This window comes from Pseudopipra pipra, chromosome 1 (genome assembly GCF_036250125.1).
Source record: "Pseudopipra pipra isolate bDixPip1 chromosome 1, bDixPip1.hap1, whole genome shotgun sequence".
Lineage (NCBI taxonomy): Eukaryota > Metazoa > Chordata > Aves > Passeriformes > Pipridae > Pseudopipra > Pseudopipra pipra.
In genome coordinates this window covers 43982253-44008303 of record NC_087549.1, presented here as the reverse complement: position 1 = coordinate 44008303, position 26051 = coordinate 43982253, and the positions used below count along the sequence as shown (strand labels likewise).

General features: G+C 39.6%; 1 protein-coding gene across 2 annotated transcripts in view; it reads right to left on the bottom strand.

The window, feature by feature from the left end:
- The window catches only part of KLHL14 (kelch like family member 14), a 64060-nt gene that overhangs the window by 35328 nt on the left and 2681 nt on the right, over positions 1 to 26051 (bottom strand). For both annotated transcript variants that reach the window (XM_064654186.1, XM_064654178.1), the window contains one exon: positions 11652 to 11773. In XM_064654186.1, the coding sequence (XP_064510256.1) occupies positions 11652 to 11773 (122 nt within the window). The remainder of the gene's footprint in view (positions 1 to 11651; positions 11774 to 26051) is intronic.

The window sequence follows — 26051 nt, the reverse complement described above, 5'->3', positions numbered from 1 at the left end:
AGAAACCAGGCATGCCTCCATGCCAAAAATACTGCCCAGTTTATTTCACACATGGCTCCCAAGAAGCCAGCACAGCGATTCTCCAGAACAGTTCTGGAGGGGCTCAAAGAGCTGGCTGATGTCATCACAAAACCTCTCTCAATGATTTTTGGGTGGTCTTGGAAATCCAGCTGACTAGAAGCTGGCAAACATTGTCCTGATCTTCAAGAAGGAGGACCCCAGAAACTACAGGCCTGTCAGTCTCACTTCAGTGCCTGGTAAAGTTATGGAGAAGATTATTCTGGGAAGTATTGAAAAACACCTGAAAGACAATGCTGTCATCGGTCACAGCCACAACAGCCTTATGAGAGGAAAGTCCTGCTTATCCAACCTGACTTCTTTCTGTGACAAGGTAACCCACCTAGCTGATCAAGGGAAGCCAGGTGATGTAATCTTTTTGGATTTCAGTAAAGCTTTTGATACTGTCTCTCACAAAATATCCAGTACACAGCTGGATAAACACACCATGTGGTGGGTGAGCAATTGGCTCACAGGTCAAGCACAGAGGGTGACAGGGAATGGGGTAACATCAGGCTGGTGACTTGCCTTAGGCTACATCTTAGGCCTGTGCTCTTCAATATCTTCATAAATGACTTGGATGCAGGACTGGAAGGGATATACGCAGTTTGCAGAAGACACAAAACTGGGAAGAGCTGTTGACTCCCTTGAAGGCAGGGAGGCCCTGCAGAGGGCTGGACAATCACCTTGACAAATTAGAGGGCTGGGCAATCACCAACCATATCAAGTTCAACACGGAAAAGTGGATTCTGCACCTAGGATGGGGCAACCCTGGATGTTTGTACAGACTGGGGAATGAGATGCTGGAAAGCAGTGCCACGGAAAGGGACCTGGGGTTCCTGGTCGATGGCAAGTTGAATATGAGTCAGCAGTGCCCTGGCAGCCAGGAGGGCCAACTCTGTCCTGGGGGCATCAGGCAAAGCATCGACAGTTGGTTGAGGGAGGGGATTGTCCCACTCTGCTCTGCACTGGTGAGGCCTCACCTTGAATATTGTGTGCAGCTTTGGGCACCACAATATAAGAAAGATATTAAGCTGTTATAGAGAGTCCAAAGGAGGGCAAGGAAGATAGTGAAGGGCATGGAGGACAAGCCATATGAGGAGTGGTTGATGTCACTTGGTCTGTTCAGCCTGAAGGAGACTGAGGGGAGACCTCATTGCAGTCCACAACTTCCTGAGGGAAGAGGAGGGGCAGGCAGTGATCTCTTCTCTGTGGTGACCAGTGACAGGACCCAAGGGAATGACCTGAAGTTGTGTCAGAGGAGGTTTAAAATGGATATTAGAAAAAGGTTTTTCACCCAGAGGGTGGTAGAGCACTGGAACAGGCTCCCAGGGAAGTGCTCACAGCACCAAGCCTGACAGAGTTCAAGAAGCATTTGGATGATACTCTCAGGCACATGGTCTGACTCTTGGTGATGGTCTTGTGCAGGGCTAAGAGTTGGACTTGATGATCCTTTTGGGTCCTTTCCAACTCAGCGTATTCTGTGAAAGCCATCCCATTTTCACCCCTGAGGATGATATATTCACAAGCAGAGGGGGTATGGTCATGGGGCTAGGTAAGATAGCTCATACTACAGCTGCCTTTGTTGCTTCTGCCTGGCAAATACCAGAAGACATCGCCTGTCTAGACTAATGGGAAGGCATATGTTAACGCAATTAATTAATCTGCCCTAAAAGATTGAGGCCAGGCCAGGATTTGTCCCTTTCCTAGTGCTCAGTCTGATCTTAAGCAATGGGATTTCCACCTTTTCCCATGGGAGATTATTCCACAACCTAATAGATCTCAATGTCAGGAAGTTTTTTCCTGATATTCAGCCATAATTCATATCCATGAATTATGAGCTACTGTCGACATCACATCCATTGAGGCATTCCTAGAGCCTGCTTCATTTAAAATTATATGCTCTAGTTATGCAGGGTTTCTGTGTACTAGGGCAAAATGCTTTTTCTGCAGGTTAATTCATTACTATTCAATTTGTTAACACTTTTTTTCTCGGTGTGAACAGTCATTCTGCAGTTGCATACCCTGTAGTAGCACAATCCCCATTTGGGAGTAGAATCACAATATATAAATATGACAAAACAACATACCAAAAGCCATCCCTGTAAAGACATATTAGTCTGTTCCTGCAGATACTCCAGCATTCAGTTAAATGAAAGCAGTAGCTCATACAACACCTGGTATGAGACAGAAAGCTTAGAAAAAACCCTTCTCAAGTATGTAATAAATTTTATTTCTGTCTTAAACAGAGGCAAGGTGGGGGAGTAGGAGGGCCAGTAGGGAAGGGGAAAGGGATAGGGAAGGGAAGAGAGAAAGGAACTTAAGCAAGCTGTGAGAAAATAGAGTAAAATTGAAAAGAGAATGACTTCCTTCAAACAATGAGCCACTAGAATGCAATAAGGGCAGACAACAGCAAATAAAGTTGAGGATGCAAAATGTTCACCTCTTGTCATTATAGCACAAAAATTGAGACAGCTATGGCAGGCTTCTGAAATCTGTATTGCAAATAACTGTGTACAAAACACTTCTGGGAAGGAAACTGCCTTCTCTTTTAAGAAGGTTTGAGAGGAGAAAATTTATAAAACATGTACCAATTCCTCAAACAAACCTTAGGATTTCTATGGGAATTTTTTATTATTACATTTTACCCAGCCAGCAGTACTTTGCCATCCTGTTTGCAACCCATCTGTATAAATGTCACATTAGAAACTTTCCAAAGTAAGCAAATATAAAAACACCAGGGTTCATTTTCATCTTCATACATGCCTAGCTCCCATTAATGCTACATAAATCCCAGAACAAGTAGGTAAGAATAAACACATAAATTTTACCTGGAATCACCTGAAAACCAGAAAGCAATGTTTGGATGCACACTGAATTTGCACAGTCCCATATAATTTTGTGTGAAAGTTATTCCAGATGGCTGATTTTTTAGAGACAGTGGCCAAATAGTATTGAGAGATCTACACAAACAGATCTGGTGAGAACATTTTGACCATATTACCTTTCACTAGAAATTCACGTGACTTTGCTGAAATCTGTATCTAGCCAGGTGAGACACTTGCTTTGGACAGAAGACAGGACAATGCAGCTCCCAGGATATCTGTGTTCACAGCAGACAGACAATGCCCATAGGCTGAGATTAATCAAAATGTTGCAGATCCTCTAGGGCAGCATTAAGCCCACGCACCTTACACTCTGCTGATCACCTGGGTTTACCGGTGAAGTCACAGCAACTTCTTATTTGTAGCTAGGCAGTTTCTGGTTTGCAGTTAGCCTTGCAAAGCTTGACAAAACTTTCTTTGGTGGGGCTGTGAAATATCCATTGGGACATACATGAAAGATTTGGAAGCTAAAAAATTGTACTCTGACTTAAGCAAGGCAGGGACGCAAACCTCAACTGCTTGCCTCTTCCCCAGCCCACAAGAGATGCTGAGAAGAGAAGGGATGTTCTGATATGACTCTGGTTTTGCAAAAACATTTGAAAGAATTTTTGTTTGTTTTGCCTTGGAACTAAGCAGTAGAAGTTGCTGCAAAATGGAATCGTCATCCTCAAGCCACCTGTAAAGATATGAACCCAAGTAGAGAAATTACTTAGAAAAAGGTAAGCTCTGTGATCCAGGAAAAGGGTTTTGAGTCAAAGGTTCCAATGTACTAGCAAGGATATAGCAAGGAGTGGCATCTCCAGAAGCCAGCAGCTTTCTTAGTAAGATGTCCCTAGGGAAGCCTGAAATCAGCATCTCTTGCAGGAATGGTACCAGCAGCTGATAGTTCATCTGTCTTAAACCTGCTGCCTTCTTACATGGGGCCACCCAAGGCTCAGCTCTGCACTGTCTCAGTGCCCTGCCTGAGGATGTCTCAGAAGGGGGTTGTGTCCTGTTCTCTTGTCCCACTTAGGTTTTCAACCACTAACAGTCGTGGTTGAGCATAGGCAGGGAACAGGACATTCCATTAATGCTTCTGGACTCTACCTGAAAGTAACTATTTGCCAATGGAGTTTCTGAGCATGAAGGTGAGTAGATTCAGGCATCTTTGTATGTGAAAGGAAATGAACAGCCTGATTTCCAGAGAGGTGGGTGTTCACAAGTCCATAATAAGGGGCAGAAAGCAGCCAAGAGAAGCTGAAAGACTTTTGAGGGCTTCAGCACAAACAGATTGAATGCAGAGATAAGACTTGTCATTTCAAAGACACAGCACAGCAAGATGTGAGGGGACTGGGAATACAGGAAGGGAAAGCTGTCCAGAACCCACAAGACACCACACTTACAAATAAGGCACAGGGTAAAGAAGATACAGACAGTCAAGTAACCCCTGTGTAAAAGCAAAAGCTAACAACATTGTAATCAATAGGAAAAATGCACACAAAAAGAGCTGACATTTCTTGAAAGTTATCTCAAATGGTAGTGCAGAGGAAAATAATATTTAACACATAAATACGGCAACCACTGTGAGAACATGCTATGTTTTCACTAATTCTTAGACTTTTGTCCTGCTCTTAGACATGCAGGCATGCACTGTTAATGGCACTTCCACGTTTGAATTGCCAAGCATCAACCTCAGAATGGGAGCTGTGGTTAACCTAAGGTATGCCACATGTGAAAAAATACTCTTCACTGTATTTCTGTTTCTCAATTCTATATTCTCACTTCTCTGTATGTGTAAAACGTGGCTTATTGGCAGTGTATATGACCACCTGGAATTAATCTCCTAAATCCAGGCTTGAAGCTGGATATTCATACCAATCAGTCAAGTTTTCTGTGTATGAATCTCTCTTCCTTTGTGACCATATTTTCCTGCTTTTGAACCTTTTAAAAGGGTCTAAGTATGAGGATGGAAAATATAGATGGAATTTATGTTTAAAATTAGTTTTTAGTGCAATCAGTGTGTTTATTTAAGGAGTATACATATAAGCATGTGCATATGTATATATGTACAACTTCTGCATACACCTACCACATTTATTAAATCTGTCTAGTGGCTAATATAAAGACTACTGCCTTAGCAATATGCTAATGCTTGCTCAAGCTTTTCAATGCAGTGCTGAAACCATCCTTGACACAGCACTGAAGCAGAAGCTGCAGCATCCCCAACTGCTGGATAAATGGAGTAAGAGAGATGAAATTTATCAGGGCTGCCAAGAAGTGCTCATCAAAACACATTTTTTGACTAAAGTAAGTGGGCACTGTTCTCACAAGTGACAAAAAAGGGGGAAGGGGAAGAAATTAGAACAAGCATTTATCAAGAGAACCTGTCCATCTGACTTGACACATTTTTTGCAAACACCACTTCTTTTATTCAGTTACCAATTGATTTGGGATAAATTGAAGGAGGAAACCCTTGCTTCTAACACCCTATCATTCTTCAAAAAAGTAAAGGCTTTACATTGGATGAATGTATTTACTTAAAAGACATAGCATTTCCAAAGGCACACTGTGCTAAGCTTAAGCTGACACTTAAGCCTTTGAAAATTTCTCATAGGACCCTCTGATGTGAGCTATAATCACACTGTTTGTCTTTATAACTAACCAGCCCGGAAAAGACAAAATGGCATAAAGCACTCCAACACATGAAGGATTGAGAAGTTCTCAGAGTTTCCAAAGCCATTTCAGAAAAAGAGGAACAGGAGTTTTGTTATTAATTTGTTCAGGGAGAACAAAGTATCATTCTGTCTAGGAAAGGCTGATAGAACTGAACACCACAGAACTGCCAATGAAAACATGGAAGAAATAAATATAACCTATTGCAGCAGAAACAATGCAGGTTGGGGATTGGAGTTACCAAGGTTCCCTAATGCTGATTAAGACATGAAGCAAATCATTCTACCTTCCTTTTATTTGACTTTGCTTTCGATAAAATATATAAATAATAATGTTCAAAGGGTTTTGAGAATCACCAGAATGCCTAAGTGGTGGCCTGACATTCAATGTTACTGAAGATGGAAGACCTCTGCAGTGTCACAGACCATATTTAAGGGAAATTTAAAAAGTCAAAATGACAGAAATAAAATGATATTGCATTCAGACCAGACTACTTGCAGGAGACTGATTCATGTAAAAATGAAAGCACAGCCAACCTGGTTGTGGGGAAGGAAGGAGAAGGTGGACTGTCTTTATCAGAGCATTGAGGATGAAAAGGTTACTGGCTGCTCATTATGATCAGCAAGTCAGAAGAAGACAAATAAATGGGAACTCCTTGATATTGTGTGATTGCTGCTGGCAGGAAGGAGAGGGAAGAAGGAAATCAAAGTGCCTGATTTGTTGTTGTTTTTACACATTGACCAAACACAACAGACTGAAATACACCTAGCAAAGAGCAGGAAGGTCAAGATAACAACAACAACAAAAAAAAGACAGACTATGGGATAACTAGAAGAAGTACCTTGAAAAGAGTTGCTGGTCATCCTGACTAAACTCTCCAGTCTGGCAATGTTCTGGACATTTCCCTGCATATATTTCCAAATATACTGTCTCATTGGAGAACTATGTTGGCTTTTGCACTGGATTAAAATCTAGATCTGCTGCAATCCCTAAGCATAAACACATTATTGTCTATACATATATTTGACACTATTGTGATGTTCACTGAATCATCTCTGTGGCTCACCCAGATGATGTGGAGAACTAGGAAGGTTAAGGAATGTTACAATTAACATCTTATTGAAAAAAAAAGGAATGATATGAAAGAAATATCTGCTGCATCTTCACATGGATGGAAAGTGCCATGAAAGATTTCAGTAATATTTCCAATATTTTACCCTTTTGTGCTTTCAAGAAAAAAGGAATTTTGCATTAAAAGGAGGAATAGCTGTATATCTAAAAACTTGTAAGACACAGTTTCTTTTCTAGTCATCACTCCTAATCAGACAGATGGATAAATTGCTATGGAAAAAAATACAAAAAAACCCCACCTAAAACAGTGACTACATCATTTTTATTTATTTCTTGCATTCTGTGTTCACATAGCAAGAAATTTAATTCCAGTTAGATCATTCTCTTGTGATATTTTTTCTTTCATTTAATATATTTTTTAAATGCTTAGAAGCATTATGACAGAAAAGCATGTATTTTTTGCCCTGGTTTATACCCATCATCCTTACCATTACAACAAGACAAAAGCATTAAAGAAAAATTAATCATGTCAAAAGATTTTAGCAAAAAACAAGAGAGACCATGCATAAAGCATCGCTTTGTCTAGTGTGAAGTCACGCTCTGATTAAAAACATATAATGAAAGTGAAAGTAATACATCATTGCCTTAGCAGTAGGGTTTTTGGGAAAGCTATGCAATTCTGAACACAAAAAATCTTTATAGGCTCCGGATTTTGAAACTTGCAATTATTATAGAATAATTCTAACAAACAAAACATTGTTTCACTTCCTTAAAGTTTAATTAATCTTAAACACTGCACTTAAAGCAAACAACCAAAGGAGTTCTAGAATTAAACAAGGACTCCTGGCAGGACCATAGTTAGTAATTAAAACTGAACCAGCAGTGGCTGGTTCTGAGCAGTGAGGCATGAGGTGGTGACACAGAGACCCCCCCACTGCCCCACATCCAGTAAGTAGTTATGAAGTCTGCAAAATATCATGGAATAATGAAACCCCATTAATAGTGCAGAACTTTTGCTGCTACTAAGGACTGTCAAACACCCATCAGCTCTTCCTTTTCTGTCACTGGGCAGTGGTTGCCTGTTCCTGATATATGATACTGGTGTTCGTGCACGTGTAGGGAAGCCTGAAAAGAAACCATGAAGTGAAGATATTTGCTGTACTTTGCCATAGTCTATAAAAGCCTCTACTTTGCTTAGGCACAACTGTGCAGTAAGTGCTTCAAATTAAACAACAACATGCACATTATTGATGTGCATAAATTATATATAATCTCAGATTAGGATTGTGCCCACATCAAGTAAAATTAGGTGGCAAAAGGTGTTTGTAAAATGCCACTTACTTTCTCCTTTTTTTTCCTTTTCTTTATTTTGCCTCTGTTCTTTGTTGTCAACGTTGAAAAAATAACTCTGAGAAATACCAGATAGGAAAATACACAGTAATACTAGACTGTGAAAAATCTACCGATTCCTTGAGCCATAGCATTCTTGCCCATAGATGATGACATTAAAAAATTGGAAATGGGTGCATGCTTCCCCTCCTCTCCTGGGTCTATGAACAAGGCAAGTTGTTTTCCTGATACCTTTAGAATTACTCCCATTAGTACTGATGCATTTGGTGCTTTGGCTACCCAGGCAGAGAGAGGTGGGCAGGATCCCCTGCCAATAGATCTAGTCTTGTCGTGGAAACAAAATGAGATTGCTACTCTGCTGAGCTGTCATACTTGATAGCTTGTGCTGTTTCACCTGCAACCGTCTTCATAGCTCCAACTGCAGTTCCACAGCTTACATGGAGTCAGTAGTTTCTGATGGTTGATCTTCTCCTGTTCCTCATGCATCACACAAGGCAGGACACGGAGCCCTAAGCAACTGAGTATTTGCAACAGCCACTCTCCACACTGAGAAGGAAAGAGGCAGCAGGCCAGCAGCTCCCTCTCAAATGGGTCTGCAGTCCCTGACAAGGAAATTCTGGGGTTCCTCTGAGTGGAAGGTGACAGGAACAGATTCAAGCTCCTCTCATCCACCTACTCCTCAATGGCCCTGCCCCTGTACACAGGATTAAGTGTTTGCAAGCTTCTTTCCCACCTTCCCTATCCCCAAATGCCACTGGCACAAAGAGCAGAAAATGAGGAATGTATATTGGCTTGGAGGAAGGGAGAGGGAATTTCTGTGCACTTTTACATTGGATCAGTAAGCTTTTAAGTGCAAGACATGGCATTTTGTTGGTGTGTGTGGGAGTCTACTGGTGGGCAGAAGGTTAAAGAAAAGACTTTTTAAATGTTTGCTGGTAGAGGAGGAAATCAAATACACCTAAGGCGATAATAAAATAGAACACCTTAAAATACCAGACTAAAAGAACTGAGATTTTTCCTATCACAGAACCTCACGAGCAGGAGAGCTTTTCCTCTGTCCCTGTTCAGTAAGGAGCAAGCTCCTCCTTTGTACTGGTGAGTTGAGGGTGAACTGTGGCCTCAGGACTGACAGCACTGTCTAAACAAGTGAAAAAACAGAAAAAAATCTCTTCTGCCTTTCCTGCTGATTGTATATCTCTGATAACTGTGCACTGGGAGTAAAGAAAGAAAAAAATTCCCTTCTTCCTAAATTGCAGAAGGTACAAGAAAAATAAAGCTAGAACAGCGTCCCTAATTTCCCACATAAATGTCACAGTATGTGATAGAACAACATGAATGCACTGAACTATCACTATGTTATAAGCTGATTAGTTTGTGGTCTTCCCTAAAACTTCTCAGTCACAGTTCTTCAAGCCCCTGCACTCCTATGCTGTAGAGTCCTTCACTGTTTTATGGAAAGGACAGAAGTTCTACTTGAACTTGTCTCCCATTCTCTCTTATATTAAGTTAGAAAATGAAGGGGATACTTGAAACTCTTACTTCACCTTTTTTTTTTAATAGTTATTGTTACCATTTGGTGAGTAGCAATAACATTTTTTAAGAAATCATGCTTCTTAACATTTTGTCTCTTTCAGTGTGAAAAGACAGGCATTCTTCTCTGTGTTCTTCAAACTGCAGACCAGGCCAAGAGGGCATCCTTTTCTAGAAGGATTTGTAAGAACAGGATTACTCATGTCACAAGAGGGCTGCGTATTTGACAGCCATTGTCTCAGCCAACACTGAGACAGATCCTGGGACCTTCAGGACTTCCAGTGCTGAGCAGCAAGCACTTGAACATGAGCGAGCTAGGACTGTAACAGTTGAATTGATTGTGTCTTAATCACAGCATAAAATGTTACATGCCTTAACCATAACGGAAAGAGAATTTTTCTTCACTATTTCTTAGATGTAACACAGAAAAGGCTACGTTCTCTACATAAAATTATTCTGAAACATCTCTTAACACCACCATAGACAGTGGTGTTATTCAAATACTGGTGACGGACACTAAGCCGGAGCACTCAGGAATCATGCCTCTGGGTAGTTTCCCACAGTCTTGGAGACAGTATCACAATGTAACTTTTACACAATATAACTAAGAGCTGAGTAAATGTCATTCTTACAAAATCTCACATATCTACATCTAGGTAAGATTCAAAATAAAGCTTTTTACTTTAATTCAGTGGAGAGTTCAGATCTTGAAGCAATAGATCCATTCCTCCCGTCTCTCCTGGTGAGCCACTGGATTAGACACAGCAAATGAAATAAAAACCTGGACACTTCTGCCTTAGGCAGTATCATTGATTTTTCACTGACTTACCATCTTCAGACTTTTCTTAGAAGTAGTGTACAGAGGTGAGCATCATATCTCATTATTCTGAAAAATGTGAAGCATAGTATGTTCCCTAGCACAGACGCTGTAGACTTTTCTAATGTACAGTTCATATAACCTTTTGTAATTGTCATTCTTACACAATACACTCAACTGTTAGTCCAGGTCATCTATACCTAAGCAGTCTTTATGTTGCACCATTTTGCGAAAGGCTCCTAAATCTTCCATGGGAAAAAGTAATTTGCAAGAGCATTATTTCAGTCATCATAGCAGTCTTCTGACTTTTTTCATCCTAACCTGTGGATATATTATTAATGTGGATGTATCCCATTACAGGGCTTTGGATAAGGGAGAAGAACAGAATTCTGTAAAATGTATTTTACTGGAGAAAAAAAAAAAAGCAGGTTTAGCAGGAAATCCAAGTTTTACCAGTTGTCCAGTTTTAGAAGTATGGCTTTGATTTATGGATCAAAATTGCTCATTTATTATTTTACCTATACTGCTTTGGGCAATTTTGACGGTTAAAATTTAGTTTTATTGACCAATGCAGCCAGTTTAGCCACAAGGGGACTAATGCACACACAGCCTGCTGCACTCAAGAAGCTATGATTTGATTCCATGACCAAGTCAGACTGGGAATCGCAACCAACATAACAATAAGTTCCAAATCTCAATGCTCGAGGCAAAATACTTACTCTAAAACACAATCAACCTTTAAAAGAAGGTGAGAAAGAATTTTGTGATAGCAGCTTCCGTGCACTGTTTATTGTAGCTGATATATTCCACCAATGCTTCTGTCAGCAATGGACGCAGAGTAGTACAGAGGAAACCTTTCTTTAATGATTGTGGACAACAGATAAAGCTGGAAGAAGGAAATGAAAATGCAAAAGAGAATCAAAGGTGTGCTCTAGTACTATGGCTTACCAGGGATCTGACTCTAAGAAAAATGTCTTGAACACTGCCTTTGTTTTTTTTCCTAAACCAGATTTTATTCCTATATACATAAATATTCATGGATTCATGTTGCAGCATGAAAGACAAGTTTACTTAAAAAAACTTACTGGAATGATTTTAAGCCAATGTTAATTTAGGCCTATCCTATTATAAAATTAGCATCTTTTGCAATCTCAATTTATTGCTCCATTGTGAAGCCCCTTGTGATATATAAACAAATCTCTGAAGAGAAACAAATCAATAAAGTGTCTAATTTGATTAACCATGTTTTTAAATTCATCAAGACAACTGTACAAAAATAAACCACTTACTTGTCAGTATTTTCCATGTCTTCTTTTCATCATCATAATACTGAACCAAATTGCTGGGTAGCCGGTCAGGTCCGGGAGGCAATCCTCCAACCAATAACAGCATTTTCTTATTGGAACGAATTCTTCACCCAAAACAAGAGGAAAGATGAACAACCACATTACTGAGGAGTATTTTTAGTGGCAACAAAATCATAACCATCAAAAGAATGTTCACTGCTTGCAGTTTTCTATTTCATTTTTTTGTGTTTCTTTTCCCAATCATGTCTCAACAATTTCTTGAACCAAGCAGAAAAATGATCAGAAAAGCTGCGTATCTCTCTACTCATGGAATAATAAGCTTCCTTTATGCAATTTGTTAGAGGTTCATTCTAGAACGACCTTTTTCTTATATTATCCCTTTAAATCATCACTCTTTACAGCTGAATACACATGAAATGCTCTGGAGTTGTACTAAGGTTAAGCATTAAAGTTGCATGTCAAAAATCGTATTAGTCAAAATCATTATTATAAGCCATTCTACACTCAAAGAACCTTGAAAAAATTAAGGTTATGCAGAGAGTTTGTGAGCCAACTCTTTAATCACACACTGAACTTCAGATATATAGTTTAGTACAATTAGCAGCACTGGGCTAATGGTTATGGGTTAAATGCTACTTACAAGCACTTTTGTTTGTTTAATTTAGTCCAGACTCTTGCTTTCACTCTCGCCCCCGGCTCCCCCCCTTCTCTTTGCTCTCCCCCTGTGCACCACTGGCTATAGCAACACCAATTGGTAAAAATGAGACTGTGATGTTGTTGTGAGCCTCCCCAGAGTGGAGCCCTGCCAATGCTTGCCACTGATCCAGCGGCATGAACCTGCTCAACTGTGCAAAGTCACTCTAATTCCCTCCCTCTGTTTTTCTACCTTCTCCCCCAGGGGGCAACCACTGAAAGGAGTGACTACCCACCCATCAAGAGCTGGCAATTCGCTGCTATTAACCGTGACCGTGATTCCCAATCTGCCTGGCAGTTCTTAAGAACAGGACTGCAATGTCTCATCTGCAGTAAAAGCGGTTATCTGCACCCTGGCCTCCAATGCTCCACCTGATGAACGTACGATTTCTTTGCAGCATTAAGGGATTTAGCACAATTGTGAGTGAAAACAGGAGGGGAGGCCCAGACCCCCAGATGAGCCCTGATGCTTTAATAGTCACTTCGCATATAATTGAACTTTCATCAGTTATACAAAGCTTGGGTGAGATAACATTGAAATAAAACTCTAGGCTCAAAATGTTCCCGTTAAGTAGTAAGGTGACGTAGCCTGGAAAACATCCATTGATACAAATGAATGTGCAGGAGGACCATGAACTTGATGGAAAGCACCCTTGTCAAACACCAACACTTTTCCAAACATGAAAACATCCCTGTAGCACTCTGTGTGTCAGTATGCAGCAAACACCTCTGGCCAAGAAAGGCATCAAATGCCACGAATCAAAGCCCCACCGCAGCTGCACACAGTGGGGTCAAAGCAGCACCCAGGAGCTCCAATCTCAGCAGTGCACTCTGGCAGCAGGTACTTTGTTCCACAGCTTACCCACATCCATAGCTTCACTCCAACCACTACCTAGAATGCGTGTTGGTGACCCACCAATTTATACTTGTAGTAGGATTGCAGCCTCTCTTGAGAAGAATGGGCCAAATGAACTAGGTTGTGCTGTAGATATGCACTGCCCACAAGGAACCTCTCTCAGGAAGGGAGTTGAAGGTCTGATCCACACAGTGCTGCATAATAAAATCTGTCAAATGGCTATCCAAAAGACAACTACAGACTACAAAGGCATCTGTGACAAGGAAGGTCATCTGGCAGATGGCCCTGTTTGCTTTTAAATGAATTTTGGTGGAGGGATTGTCAGTGGATGAAACAAAACCCTCAATGCAGTGGCAGGAGTTACACCACGGGGCAGTGACGGTGTCCCATGTTGTCCTACCCTCTGTTTCTCTCCTGACTTAGGGAGAGCCCTACAGTCCCTCAGTCTTCCTGACAAGTCAGCCTTTGATGCCTGCACTGCACCTGCTATGTACTGTCAAATGATGACTGTTACCTGCCCACCAGACTGTAGCTGTGTAGGATATCAGGCATCGTCTCATGATCACTGTCGGCACAGACTCAACTCAGTGAGACCAAGCTCTGGGGAAAGCTTTCAAAAGCATTGTCAGTGTCTTGAAACATTCAATCTCCCCAGTAAAGTTTTTAATGAGAGAACATTTGATAAAAACTATGCAACATGGGAGTATGATAAACTGTTTTTGGTATGAGTTAGGGATGACTGCACACATAACAAGTGGCAGAGCAAACCAGGGCCATAAGTCAGTTATGCATGGCCATCCCTAACGATAGAGAACAAATTGTTTATTCCAACCCTCCTGTGTTCTATGTTATATCACAATCAACTCCCTGTGTATTGTAAAATTCAGAATGCCCTTGCAAGGTTTACTTGATAAAGGAGTTTATTTTGATTTTCATCTTTCATCTGTAAAACTCCCTTCTAACTCCAAAGCACTGTGAAAATCCAATGAATGGCCAAGGCTCAATAGTTAAGGTGAAGAATGAAATGTCAGATATAACTCTGAGTTTCCAGACTTTGGCAGCTGCAACTATCCTTAACATTACTTTTTCAGCTAAACAATCTGAGAACCTACTGTTTCTCACTTCTTCTTTTCTGTGTGGCTATATGGGAATATTTTAAAAATATTTAGTTTTTTTACATATTTAGAATGGGAAGTAGCATGAACAGAAGACCTTAATAAAAGTTTGATAAGAACTTAATAGTCAGCAAAGTCTCTACCAAAAGCACAGGGAACTCTCACATGGCAAAGAAGATGCAGGTTCTTTTACTCAAATAACTAGTTCATCTATATCATCTATATTGAGAGCTTTTCCAGTGAATTAAGTAAAGCTAATACAGTGGCTAAAGATATGCATGTTTTATATAGATGTGTTTTCCTTGGAGTCAATTTCTGCTTTTTAAGTTTTGGTGTGAATTCCCACAGTTTTGGTTTTGAAAAGAAATTTTCTTTATGATGTCATATTTATGTTCCATATTGTACTAAGCAGTACTGTTGCAATCTTAAAATACATTCTAAAATATGAAAAAATGTAAATGATCACTGCTTATATGCAGAAGACTTTTCCAAATATTAATAAAAATGTAATTCAGTGAAATTCTACAATGAAGACAGGATTTAAAAATATGTGTAATACATTAGCAATATAAAGTTTCTCCCTTTCTTGTATTATTATGTTTGTTATTCACATAACTCCAGATTACGATGTGAAATGCTCTTCATTATATCTGAAACACTGTTTCTTCGTAGTCCTTATTTCACAGTGTAATATACTGTTTAGTTACATACTGTAGTTCATAGTGTTCCTGCCAAGGATACTGTGGCCATCTTAAGTTCAACTAACAGTAGTGGATCCTGGCTGAGGAAGACTAAAGTAATATTAACTGTGGACAGGCAGACTAATGTCAAGGCAAAAAAAGCTGAGATAAATTTATCCATATCTTGTTCTTGAAAACATTTCTTATACCTAGACTCCAAAACTCTAGTTCCCACCAATGAACATTCATGTATTGTTATTATTCTGCACACACTTTGCAGTTTCTGTTCTGCTAAGACTTTTAAACACTTAATTCACCTTAATTAAGTTCCTAGGTACCTCATGTGGTGTGAAATTTATTTTGTATACACACAAGACTGGAAACCAACGTCTATTTCAAAGTCAAGATTTTCAAACTTTTATGGTTTCCCTCAAACACACAAACCAAGGAATTTGGGTACTCAGATAAGTGGCTTCATTTTCAGAGACATTGAATAGCTATCAGCATAACTAAGTCCTACTCACTTCAAAGGTAGCAGCAGATGCACATCAGCTCTAAACTCAGGTCACTAGTCCATAGTCTAAACTAAACAAAAATATGCATAACAAAAGGCTGAGCCCAAGAGAGTTTATCAACTCACAAGGAATCAGTTGAAAAGATCATGAGACCTCAATACTCCTGACAACCACTCCTACTCTTTTGCAATGTTGATACCCTTATCTTAATGGAAAACACATGAATGGGCAATACTCTTCTTGTACATTGTTTTTCTTTATTAACATATCCATCAATCTTTTCCTGATGGGTTTTCCTTATCTGGACAATTAGTAGAAGTACATTCTACCAAAGCTGGCAAGAAAACAAGCCCCAACAACAGGTTTGCTCCAGACTCTTCCAGTTTTTAAACAATACAATAAGTCTTCCCCCACTGCTTTAGGGAATGAAAAAGAAAGAATACAACCATGAAATGGCAATCCTGTGGTTCTTAATGCATCCAGTGTAGTGTTACACATCAGAAAAAAACTGCATCTTAAGATGTACAGGTGAACATGGTCATCAATGGAAAAGAAAGAAAGAAAAATAACACTATTCAACTATACTTTCCTCTTATCTCAGGGCTATAATAAACCCAAAAGCCTGGATCATTAATTATCTTTTAATATAGGTTATCCCTGTGGCTTTGAGTATGGATAGAGCCAGGTAGCTCTTCAGAGCAGCGACCTGATAGACACGATGGCACGCCTCGCTCCTGCTTCAGTGCTGACCTTAAATGCAGCAGAGCAAAATCAAACTTCAGGTATTTGCCCACTGAACTCAGGCACAAACAAAACCAAACAGAAGACCAGGTCAATGTGTGGTGAATTTTACTTACATCCACAAATCTCACTACATCAAAGGATTTGAGAAACTGAAGTCTGACAGTGATACTGTCAAAACAAGTAGCAAGAATCTCAGAAAAAGTGGCTGTATCAACCTGCAGCAGAAACAAAATATTTCAGAGAGGTTTAGATACCAACCTCAATGTAATAAGACAAAGAGATACATACTATCCCAATCAGCATTTCAGTTGCAGACCTTTTGTTTGTTAACCCTAAAGACTTAATTCCATCTTCAGAAATCAGGATGGACCTTAGCAACCCTTTAGATACCCTCAAAAGGTATTTGAAGGGGTGCTGTGTCCAACAAAAATGTAATGGAGAATCTAGTTGCAGCCTGAAAATCTGAATTGACATTCTAGGCATCCATTTGCCCATGACTGAAGAAAATGTTTGGCCACATGTGATGCGATCTCCAATAATTACCTTACTCGCTCCTGGATGGACATTTCAGAGCAACAAAAGTGTCATATGAAAACTGCTTATTTCAATGGATTTTGGCTTCCATAGTTGACTGAAAAGATAGTCATGATTAGCAATACATGTTTAATAGAGAGGAAATATAATTAGCCAGGAGTTTTAACTATGAACTTGATGAAAGCCATAAGGTACAATGTAAAATTTATTTTGGACAAAGGAGTTTTGTGAGGTTTTGTTATTACATAAAATGAATTAACGAACATCACAAGCTATAGGTGAATAGGCATCCTGAATCTCTTTCTAACCCTATAGTACTGCCATGGGACAGACCTGAGCTCTCACAGTCTGCAAGTCCTGAAAGACCAAGTCCTGCAGATCAGTCTCCTGATGGAACTCTGACCCACCAGGAATATCTTTCTCCTTACGGATAAAATACAGACCTAAAAGGATATACTGAATTTGTCAAAACCTAAATCATGATAAAGTCTCTTGCAAATTATGACCAATAAATTATTTAGTTCTTCAGTTCGAAGAATGTTCAAAAATGTGCTGAATGTATGAAAGTTGCTTTATGAATGGATTTTTATGACGGTTCTAAGCCGCACCTACTGCCCAAGGCACACTTAAAAGAACGCAAAAGAAATTTCTGGCAACACTAAAAACCTGGAAATCATTCTTATAATGAATATTTTGGGTTTTGTATTTTCATTCTCAGTGTGGGCATGCTTAGCAGAAGGCCCCAAGTGCAAGTTTTCATTGCAGAAGAGCTCATGGTAACGTTCACTGAAGATGATGCGATGCCCAGGAGATGCTTTCCTGCTCATTTAATACGTGTCGCTGACCACTGACAGAATGAAGTTTAGCAATATAAATACTAAGTTGAGAATGATCTGCTAAGACACTGATTGATGGGTTAGTCCTCTGAATCTACTACAACTTTTCTTTAATTTTTCCAGTACTTTAAAAAAAAAGGAAAAAAAAGCATTGAAAAAAAATTACGTCACTGTTTGCTTTAACAACAATCATTCCTTTTCCTCCTAAAATGCAGAAGTCTGAGGGTAAGTGAATCTTTTGTCTGACAGGCCCCACTTAACTTTTACAAAGTCACCTTACAAGTTGAAGTTCCTTTATTTCTAAAGTTGCCAGACATTTTTCCATCCCCTGTATTAAAATAAATAGAATCTGTTTGGAGTTCTGAATACCCGATTTTTCTTTACGAATCCAATCCCACTACTGTTAGGAGTTTAGGACAGTCTTTAAGTAAACCTTCAAGAGCTAGCTTCCAGCTTTTAGCTGGAAGAGTTTTGAAAGACAATGTCCCTTCCTTTTGGGATAAAAGCCTCTGACATGATAGGTAGCTTCAGGGTGGGCAACTATCCTGGAAAAGTGACATCCACCAGCAGTGCTCCTTTGGGAAGAACACAGAGGAATGTCCTTCTTGTCTTTGTCTCCCTGTATTACCAGCCTATCCTTCATGTTGACAGGTGACTGGTACCGTTCCCCAGAAAGATTCTCAGTAGCTTTCCCATACGGAGTCCTTCCAAGGTTGCTGTATTCATACACAATGCTGTTGTTCATTAAAGCTTGAGACTGGCTTTAACAGACATGTTGCCTATGTAAGATCATGGATAGTACTTCCATAGTGAGAATATCTACATAAATAGATCATTTGAACACAAGCTGTTCAAATCTGACTGCTAAAGATATCCTTACTAGACACACAGTGAGTATCTGGAGCATTGTAAGGGATGTGAATCAAATGAATTGTACTAGGAAAGGAATCAAATGGATTGTACTAGGAAAGGAAAATGGTAAATGAGACACAAAACCTCCCGTGTCGTGAATCTTATTGGCAAAACTATGCAAACAACGATTTTCCATACTGATGGAAATTCTAAAAAACCTTTACGTAATTCCTTTTATCCAGATTACTTAAAAAAAAAAAAAAGTGAAAGCTAAATGTTTCATGTTTTTATAAATTGCTTTCTCTTCCCCACCTCATCTTGTTTGGCCTTATTTTGGGTTTGGTTGGTTGGCTGATTTGGTTTTTTGGTTTGGTTTTTTTTTTCAGACAGAGATTATAAAATGGAAATGCTTTATAGAACGCCTCAAAGTGGTCAAATCCTCTTTTTTTTTTTTGCTAGGAAATTTCAGTCGACTCTTGTTTTTCATTTTCAGACTGTGAAAAGTCAAGAAAGTCCTTTTTGTTTGATTCTATATCAGATATCCATGTCAACAGGAGGTCTCTGGATCAGAGGCTGTGTTCTCCCCAGCTGAGGCTCCTCTTCCTTAGGAGGCCAATGAGAAGAAACACACCTTGCTGCTGGCTCACCCAAGGTATGACTGTTTACCTTTTCCACTGCCCTTTTTTTTTTTTTTTTCCTGAAAGGACGCAGCATTTGAGGAATGCAGGAAGAACCAACTGTGGCACAAACTTCTATTTACTTCCAGCTTCACTGCAAACCGTCTGCTTCCATTGAACTTGGCAGCTGATATTTGCTCAGTTTATTGTCTGCTTTCCAAGAATACAGCAAGTGTTGCCTACTAAGTACTAGGCATGACAGTCTTTAAAGAAAATTTCAGGGAGGCAACAAATATGAAAAAATTATGCCAGGAAGTATCTAGTAATAGTTTTCAACTTCCCATATTCTTCACATTCTTTAAATAGTCCTTTGGTAAGCCTGTAATACAGACAGAACCTGTTTCAACAAAACCAGAGAGATGTTTAGAGAGCAGAGAACCTCAAAACCTTCTTTCAGGATTCCTATTAACTTCACTGCTCAATGTTTTCGGGCCATGCTGAGCAAAGGATAATAACAAACCTTGCTCTGATTTAGAAAACTGCTTGTATTTTTAAAACACAGGAGTTGTTTGAAAAGATAAAACAGTGTTTTTACAGATTAAACATGGGTTTACCAGAACCAAAGCTTTTTTCCTGGCAAACTATTTTCTGTTGATTTTGTGTTCTACGTTTGCTCTCCTCACTCCCCTTACCCTCAAGGCTCACTGTTCTTTCTCTTCAAGTACAAATCCAAACAATTACACCATTACAGCTCTGTTCCATTTACTGCTCAGCAGTTACAGACTCAGAACCTCCATATTCTTCTGCCATAAAGAAAAAACTATAGTGACCCCAGGCCACAACATGCCATCTAAGACTCTCTCCTTTCTATCTCCTCTCTCCACATGAGGGGGATGCACATCAGGCAAAGAGCAAACAGAAAAGTCTCAGATCCGTAGCCAAGACAGGTGTGTGTGATGCTCACCATGATCCTACAGTGCTCCATTTGTAAAAGGTACACTCTATAAATCACTCCCAGGAGGACTTTGACTAAGATAGAACTTCCTTATCTAGGAGGCCCTGCACTACCATGACCTATGTACTTTCTGACACAACAGTCATGGATTGTGTTGCCAAAGGATGGGCAAGAACAGCACAGGACCTCATGAGGGACAGCTCTGCTTTTAAGGACCTGCATGATTTGTAAATCTGCTTCATAGACTGTTGCAGGTGGTGGAAAAGTGCGTTTTTGCTAAAGCACAGCATTTGAGGAACAAGTTCTCATTTTCATAGGCACTTTGTCATTAGTTTGAGTGGCTTAGTAAGACTTTTTTTTAACTTAGTTTAATTTTCCCTCTAGAACAAGATGTTTTAAAATCCAGTGAAAGATTTCCCCTTGGAAAAAGAGTTTGGAGATGCAGATGCTTGAAGCTGCTTCAGGTGCTAAAAGGGGCAGGGTGACACAAAGGCACGGAGCAGCACAGTCCAGCAAACTGCAGCAGCCTCTGGAGATCCAAGCTGAGAGGCATGGAGCAGTGGGGATTTGAGGTGTGTGTAAGGTTGGGAGCCTGGTGGAAGGGGCCCTCAGGAGTTAGGGGTCATGGTAACAGCAGATGCAAGAGAAGGGACAGGTGGAGGTGAAGGTCACATAAGTTGGATCTGGGGACGAGTCCTATCACCTCAGGACATAAATCAGGAGGGACTGCCAGTTCACAAAGGACACTATCCCAAGTAGGACCTCTGACCGGGAAACTGGCTGGCAGGGCAAGTACCTGCACAGGGTACTTGGCAACCCTTCTTCACCTACAGCTGTTGGAAAGATGGTTGCCCACAAGAAAGGCCATTAAATGCTCTTCATAAATTATATTTCTCCTAACAAGTACTATAACTGAGCCAAGAAACTGGCTATTACCTATGCCACTGCAGCTCCCAAAGATTTTACCAGCCAGGACATACATGTCTTTAAGAAGGCTCCTAAGGACTGTCCTGACCTACAGCAGTCCTTTTAGACAATGATGCTGCCTCTGTCCATAACATGAGCTCCACGACTTCTTCCCTCTTGGACACTTTATATCTCTCCACTTATACTTCAGAATGAGCCTGTCTCCAAAGGCAAATGAATGTACATAAAGTAAGCAAGGAAAGTAGGTGACAGTAACTAAACTGACTCCAGGTCTCTGGTTCACTTCCCCATAGCCTCTAATATATCAGTCTCCCTTTTGCAGCTCAGCTGAGGGAGTCCTGGCACACATACGATTTCCTGATATTAATTTGGGTACATAAAACCTGATCCAAAGCCACTAAAATAAACCAGAGCCTCACATTCACTTCATCCATACCACAATGCAAAAGTTAAGAATTCACATACATATTTTTTATCAGGATTTTAGTTTACGATCTGAAATATTTCTCACTTGCAATTAATCACGAGTAAGAATATTAGTTAAAAATCCAAATATTGGTGTTATGATCACAAAGGGACAGGTAGATGGTTGTTATCAGAACACACAGCAATGTCTTTCAGTGAAAAAACACACAAATTTTGTTACAACCACCAACCATGTCCTACCAAGACTCTACAAAAATCTCAGTAGATAAAGCAGCCAAACTGAACTACAGTCTGTGAGATTTGCAGACAAACAGTGTATTCAAGAAGGAAATTATTTAATTGTCAAGGGTGTAATCAGTTTCTTCAAATTTTTCATCTCCTCTGGGGTAAGTAAAACAGACTTGGTATATATGCCTTCCACATAGATGCTATTGTGTCATGCTGTTCAGCACTTTACACATTCCCTCTTCATCAACAGTTACCACCTTCCTACTGAATGAAAACTTGTCATATCATCTTCATCACCTGTCACTGTTTAATTTGCTATCACTTTCACTAATATTGCCTAACACCAAACAGTCTAGATGACACCCTCTTCCCACTGAACATAAAGAAAAAACCCCAAACAAACCACCTTTACAACTAGCTTTAGCAGGACCAGAATTTGCACTTCTAATCTCCCCAAGGTCTAGTACTCCAGGGAACAAAAGTATAGAAAAGCAGCTGGGTCTGTACATGCTGGGACTTTGCTGAACCCATAAAACAGCACGGTCAGGCTTAGCCTTCTTATCTCTTTGTCTCTTTATTTCCCCCCTTTCTCTTGTACTCTTCAATTCTGTATTTTCTGCCTATGACTTTTCCCATCTCATGTCAGTTGGTTGATCCCTATCCATTTTTCCTCCCCCACATCTGAAATAGCTTTTTCAGAGACTTGAATACTCAGCTGTTACTGACAACAGATGCTGGTTTTGCCAAGAATTAGGTTTTTACCTTTTGTTTCATTCTGTATCTTCTTTTTATCTGCCATGGTCTTTTTTGTTTTGCTAGTTTCCTTTCCTATCCTATTCTCTGACTTTTCTCCCTTCAAAACTATTCTTCTCTCCCCTCTTCCCTCATCTGTATTTTCTTGCTTCCGCTACTTACATCCCATTTTTCCTCTGGAGTATTTAACAACTCCTTTATTTTTCTGCGTTTTTCCCTCTCTCCCATTTTTACTTTTCTCACTCCTCTCTGCCTTCAAGTACCTGATGCAGCTGTACAGACATCTAACTGCTGCTCTGCCTGCAAATCCTGAGAGGAGCGGACCAGCCCAAACGCCCACTGATGTGGAGAGGGGCTGCGTGTGTCCTGCAGCCAACAAACAACTCCCGGGACATCAAGGGCTGCCTCTTCCCACCCAGACTACCTTCTCACGCCTCTCTGGAACAGAGGGCATTATAAATGGTTACAGGCAAGTGAAACCATTAAAATCATGGCAATGATCTATAAAAAGGCTACAGTATTTAGGTAAAACATTTAATAATAAGCCTCACAATTTAAATATTTTTTCCTATTATGCTCCATTGTCTGTCTACAGCTACATTGTGCATTAGCACAAGCAAAATTGAAGTTAAAAACTAGGTATTTCACTGCAGTGATGTGTTTTGAACCATTTTCATTGTTGCAAGTAAACATGGAAGCAGTAATAATTCTCAGTAGCTCACTCATCTTTAAGTGAATTTCTTTCCAGCAATATGATAATGCTCTAACCCAAAACTTTTTAAAAATTGAAAGTACATACAATGTATTATATAAAACATATTGCATTACACAATAAAGCATAGAGACATTTTAATCAACTCAATACTCTGGTGAAGTCCGCAGAGTCAAATAAATAACTAGGAAGATGAACATTCCTCTATCTAAATGCATTTTCTTCCCAGAATTACAGAAAACATGACACAGCACAAGCTACTTGTGCCTTTCAGGGACAGACAAACATCATTTAGGCCTAATGTTCAGGGTCGCTCACCCCACTCCAAGTCGAAATCAATTATGATTTTTCCTAGTGAAATCACAACTGACTATGCCTCAAGAGGCTTTAACAGCAGCTTGTATGCTGAGGCCCTACTGAGGTGAGGATCTCTGAGTCAACAGAATGACTAACTTTGCTAAAGTTGAGCACCTAATTAAACATCAACTCAAAGCCAAAACACCCACCCCCTGTGGTGAAGTCCTAAACCTCAGGGTGCGCAGCAAAGTTGAAAAGTCAGGAATGTAATTTCTCAACTTTTTAAATGATGATCATTTAGTTGCAGTACGTTGAAAATTAATCTTACAAAAATACACGAGGCTGTTCAAGCATTACCTTCTCTTAAGAAATTTCATGAAAAAAACCCTGCTCTCCCTGCAGGTAAACTGCTTTTCACTGCAGCACGAGAGACATTCCAGGTACCTATGTAGCCCCAGCATCACTTGCACTACAGGATCTGCATTTGTGGCACAAACTTTATAAATAACTCTGCTCGCAGTGTACAGACTGGTTCTTATGAGCCAAAATCACTTTCCTCCAGCCCTGACCACAGGACTAGCTTTACAGTTACATTTCAGAGGAGAATCCCTGCATTTTGAGCTTCCCATTACATTAATTTTCTTTAAGAAATATGAGTAGCCCCGATACCAAAGTACTCCAAAATGTACATACGGATATGTATGTAACATATGTCTAAATGCTTTTTTTTTTTAAGTAGCATGTTACAAAAAAAATGTTGTTTTTAATTCTAATACTGAGTGCAATTCTCATTTCTTCAACACACATGAAGCAGGTGGCTTTGGCACTGGGCTACTTCTATTTTTCACCAACCCACACTGTACTGTGCAGTAGGTATTACACTGCACAAGAGAAGCAGTTAATCTCTTTCTAAAGACACGTGTATCCTTTGTGAATGACCTTTCATTAAATTCCAAATTACCAAAGTCACCATTACTCACAGAAAAAAGTAATCAAAGTTTTAAAGTCCTTTTCTGTGCAATAATTTTTATGTACCTGCACACGTACTTCACTGTTAGTTACTTTTAAGATTTCCTTCTGCAAATTAGTAACTTAAGGAACTCTGCAGATTTTCTTCCTTAAAATAAAATTTTACTGAATGGATGTCAACTTGTTAAAATTGATGCTTTAGAGAAACTACAAGTAACAGAAAGGACAAGTCTGGAAATCTCCATAGTCTTGAGTATGTTGCATTTCTTCATTCATGTTTAAGAAGGCATTTAGGTACATTTAGGCAGCCTGACAAAATCTTAAAGTGATTAAGATTCAAAGATGGGCCTTCGTGACCTTTATGAATTTCCAGGAATATCATCCAAGACCAAAAATGAAAATATAAAAACTGCATTCTGTATTACAAAGCATTTCAACATCTCCAACATTTTAACATTTGGAGTAAGTTCTGATGCCTGCTTAGAAATAAATCTAAATAGTTTTACTCCTGTTTCACTGCCACTAAAGAACCCAATCATGAAAAGCTAGTTACAATGCTATTATTAGACACACGATAAAGTTGAGAAGGTGACAGTACATTTTCACCCACTGGTTAAGGGTCTCTGAAATACCACTGTCTGCACAGATGTGCAGACCTATTACAAATAAAAAAATGTAGTATTTGTGGTATTTGGAGTCTCCCATAAGTCATTAAGTAAGTGCAACTTAGAATCTAATCTAGGACTACTTAGAGTGCAATCCCTTTGTGTACGCTCCCTCTTACAGGGAAAGCCAGCTCCCAGCAACAGGAGTATCAGATTCTTGCAGCATCCATGACACTTGTAAGCATTCAGTGGTCAGAACACCACTACATATCCTTCAAATGACATGGACCACTGAAGCTGGAAAGGTATCTTCACTGAACCAAGCCGGCTGGTATCTCAGCAATCCACCAGGACACGAGCACCAGCTTGCCCCCAGCGGAGTGCAGAATCTCGGCCGAGGAGTTGGTGGGGTTTTTTTCATTTTTGAAAGTCAACAGTTTTGAGTATTGAAATGCAAAGGGTAGGCACCAACTTACAATAGCGGCATCTCAAAAATACTTTACACTGCAAAATGCTTGTAGTTGTTTTTTTACTGCAGGATTTCAGAGAGACAATCCGTTAGACAACAAGGTGATAAGCATGACAGAACACTAACACAGTGAGCTAGCCAGAGATAATAAAAGAAGGCACAGCATTTCCAAAGTTAAATTGTCAGGGTACCCATTACACGAAATATAAAGAATACTCCATTAATGCTAATAGACTGTACTACCTAAAATATTTAATAATGTACTAGGTTTTTTTCTTGCTGCTAAGTAATTAGTAATATGCACCTGTTAGTTAAAAAGCTGAATAATGCAAAGTGTGTTTTGATTTCTTGTGCTACCATACCACTCTGTAATACCAACATTGGAAGATGGTATTATCTTTCCATTTTTGAATGAAATAAATATAAACGTATTTTAAAAGGAGAAAAATAAATTTTGGGTATATTTACTGCTTGTTAAACTACATACTGTGATTTCAGTTCCTGACACCCACCTCATATTGTCGATCTTTGATATCATGATTCATTACCTTATAAATGAAAATAACCGACATGTCATAGGTGTAAGGACTAATAAGTCA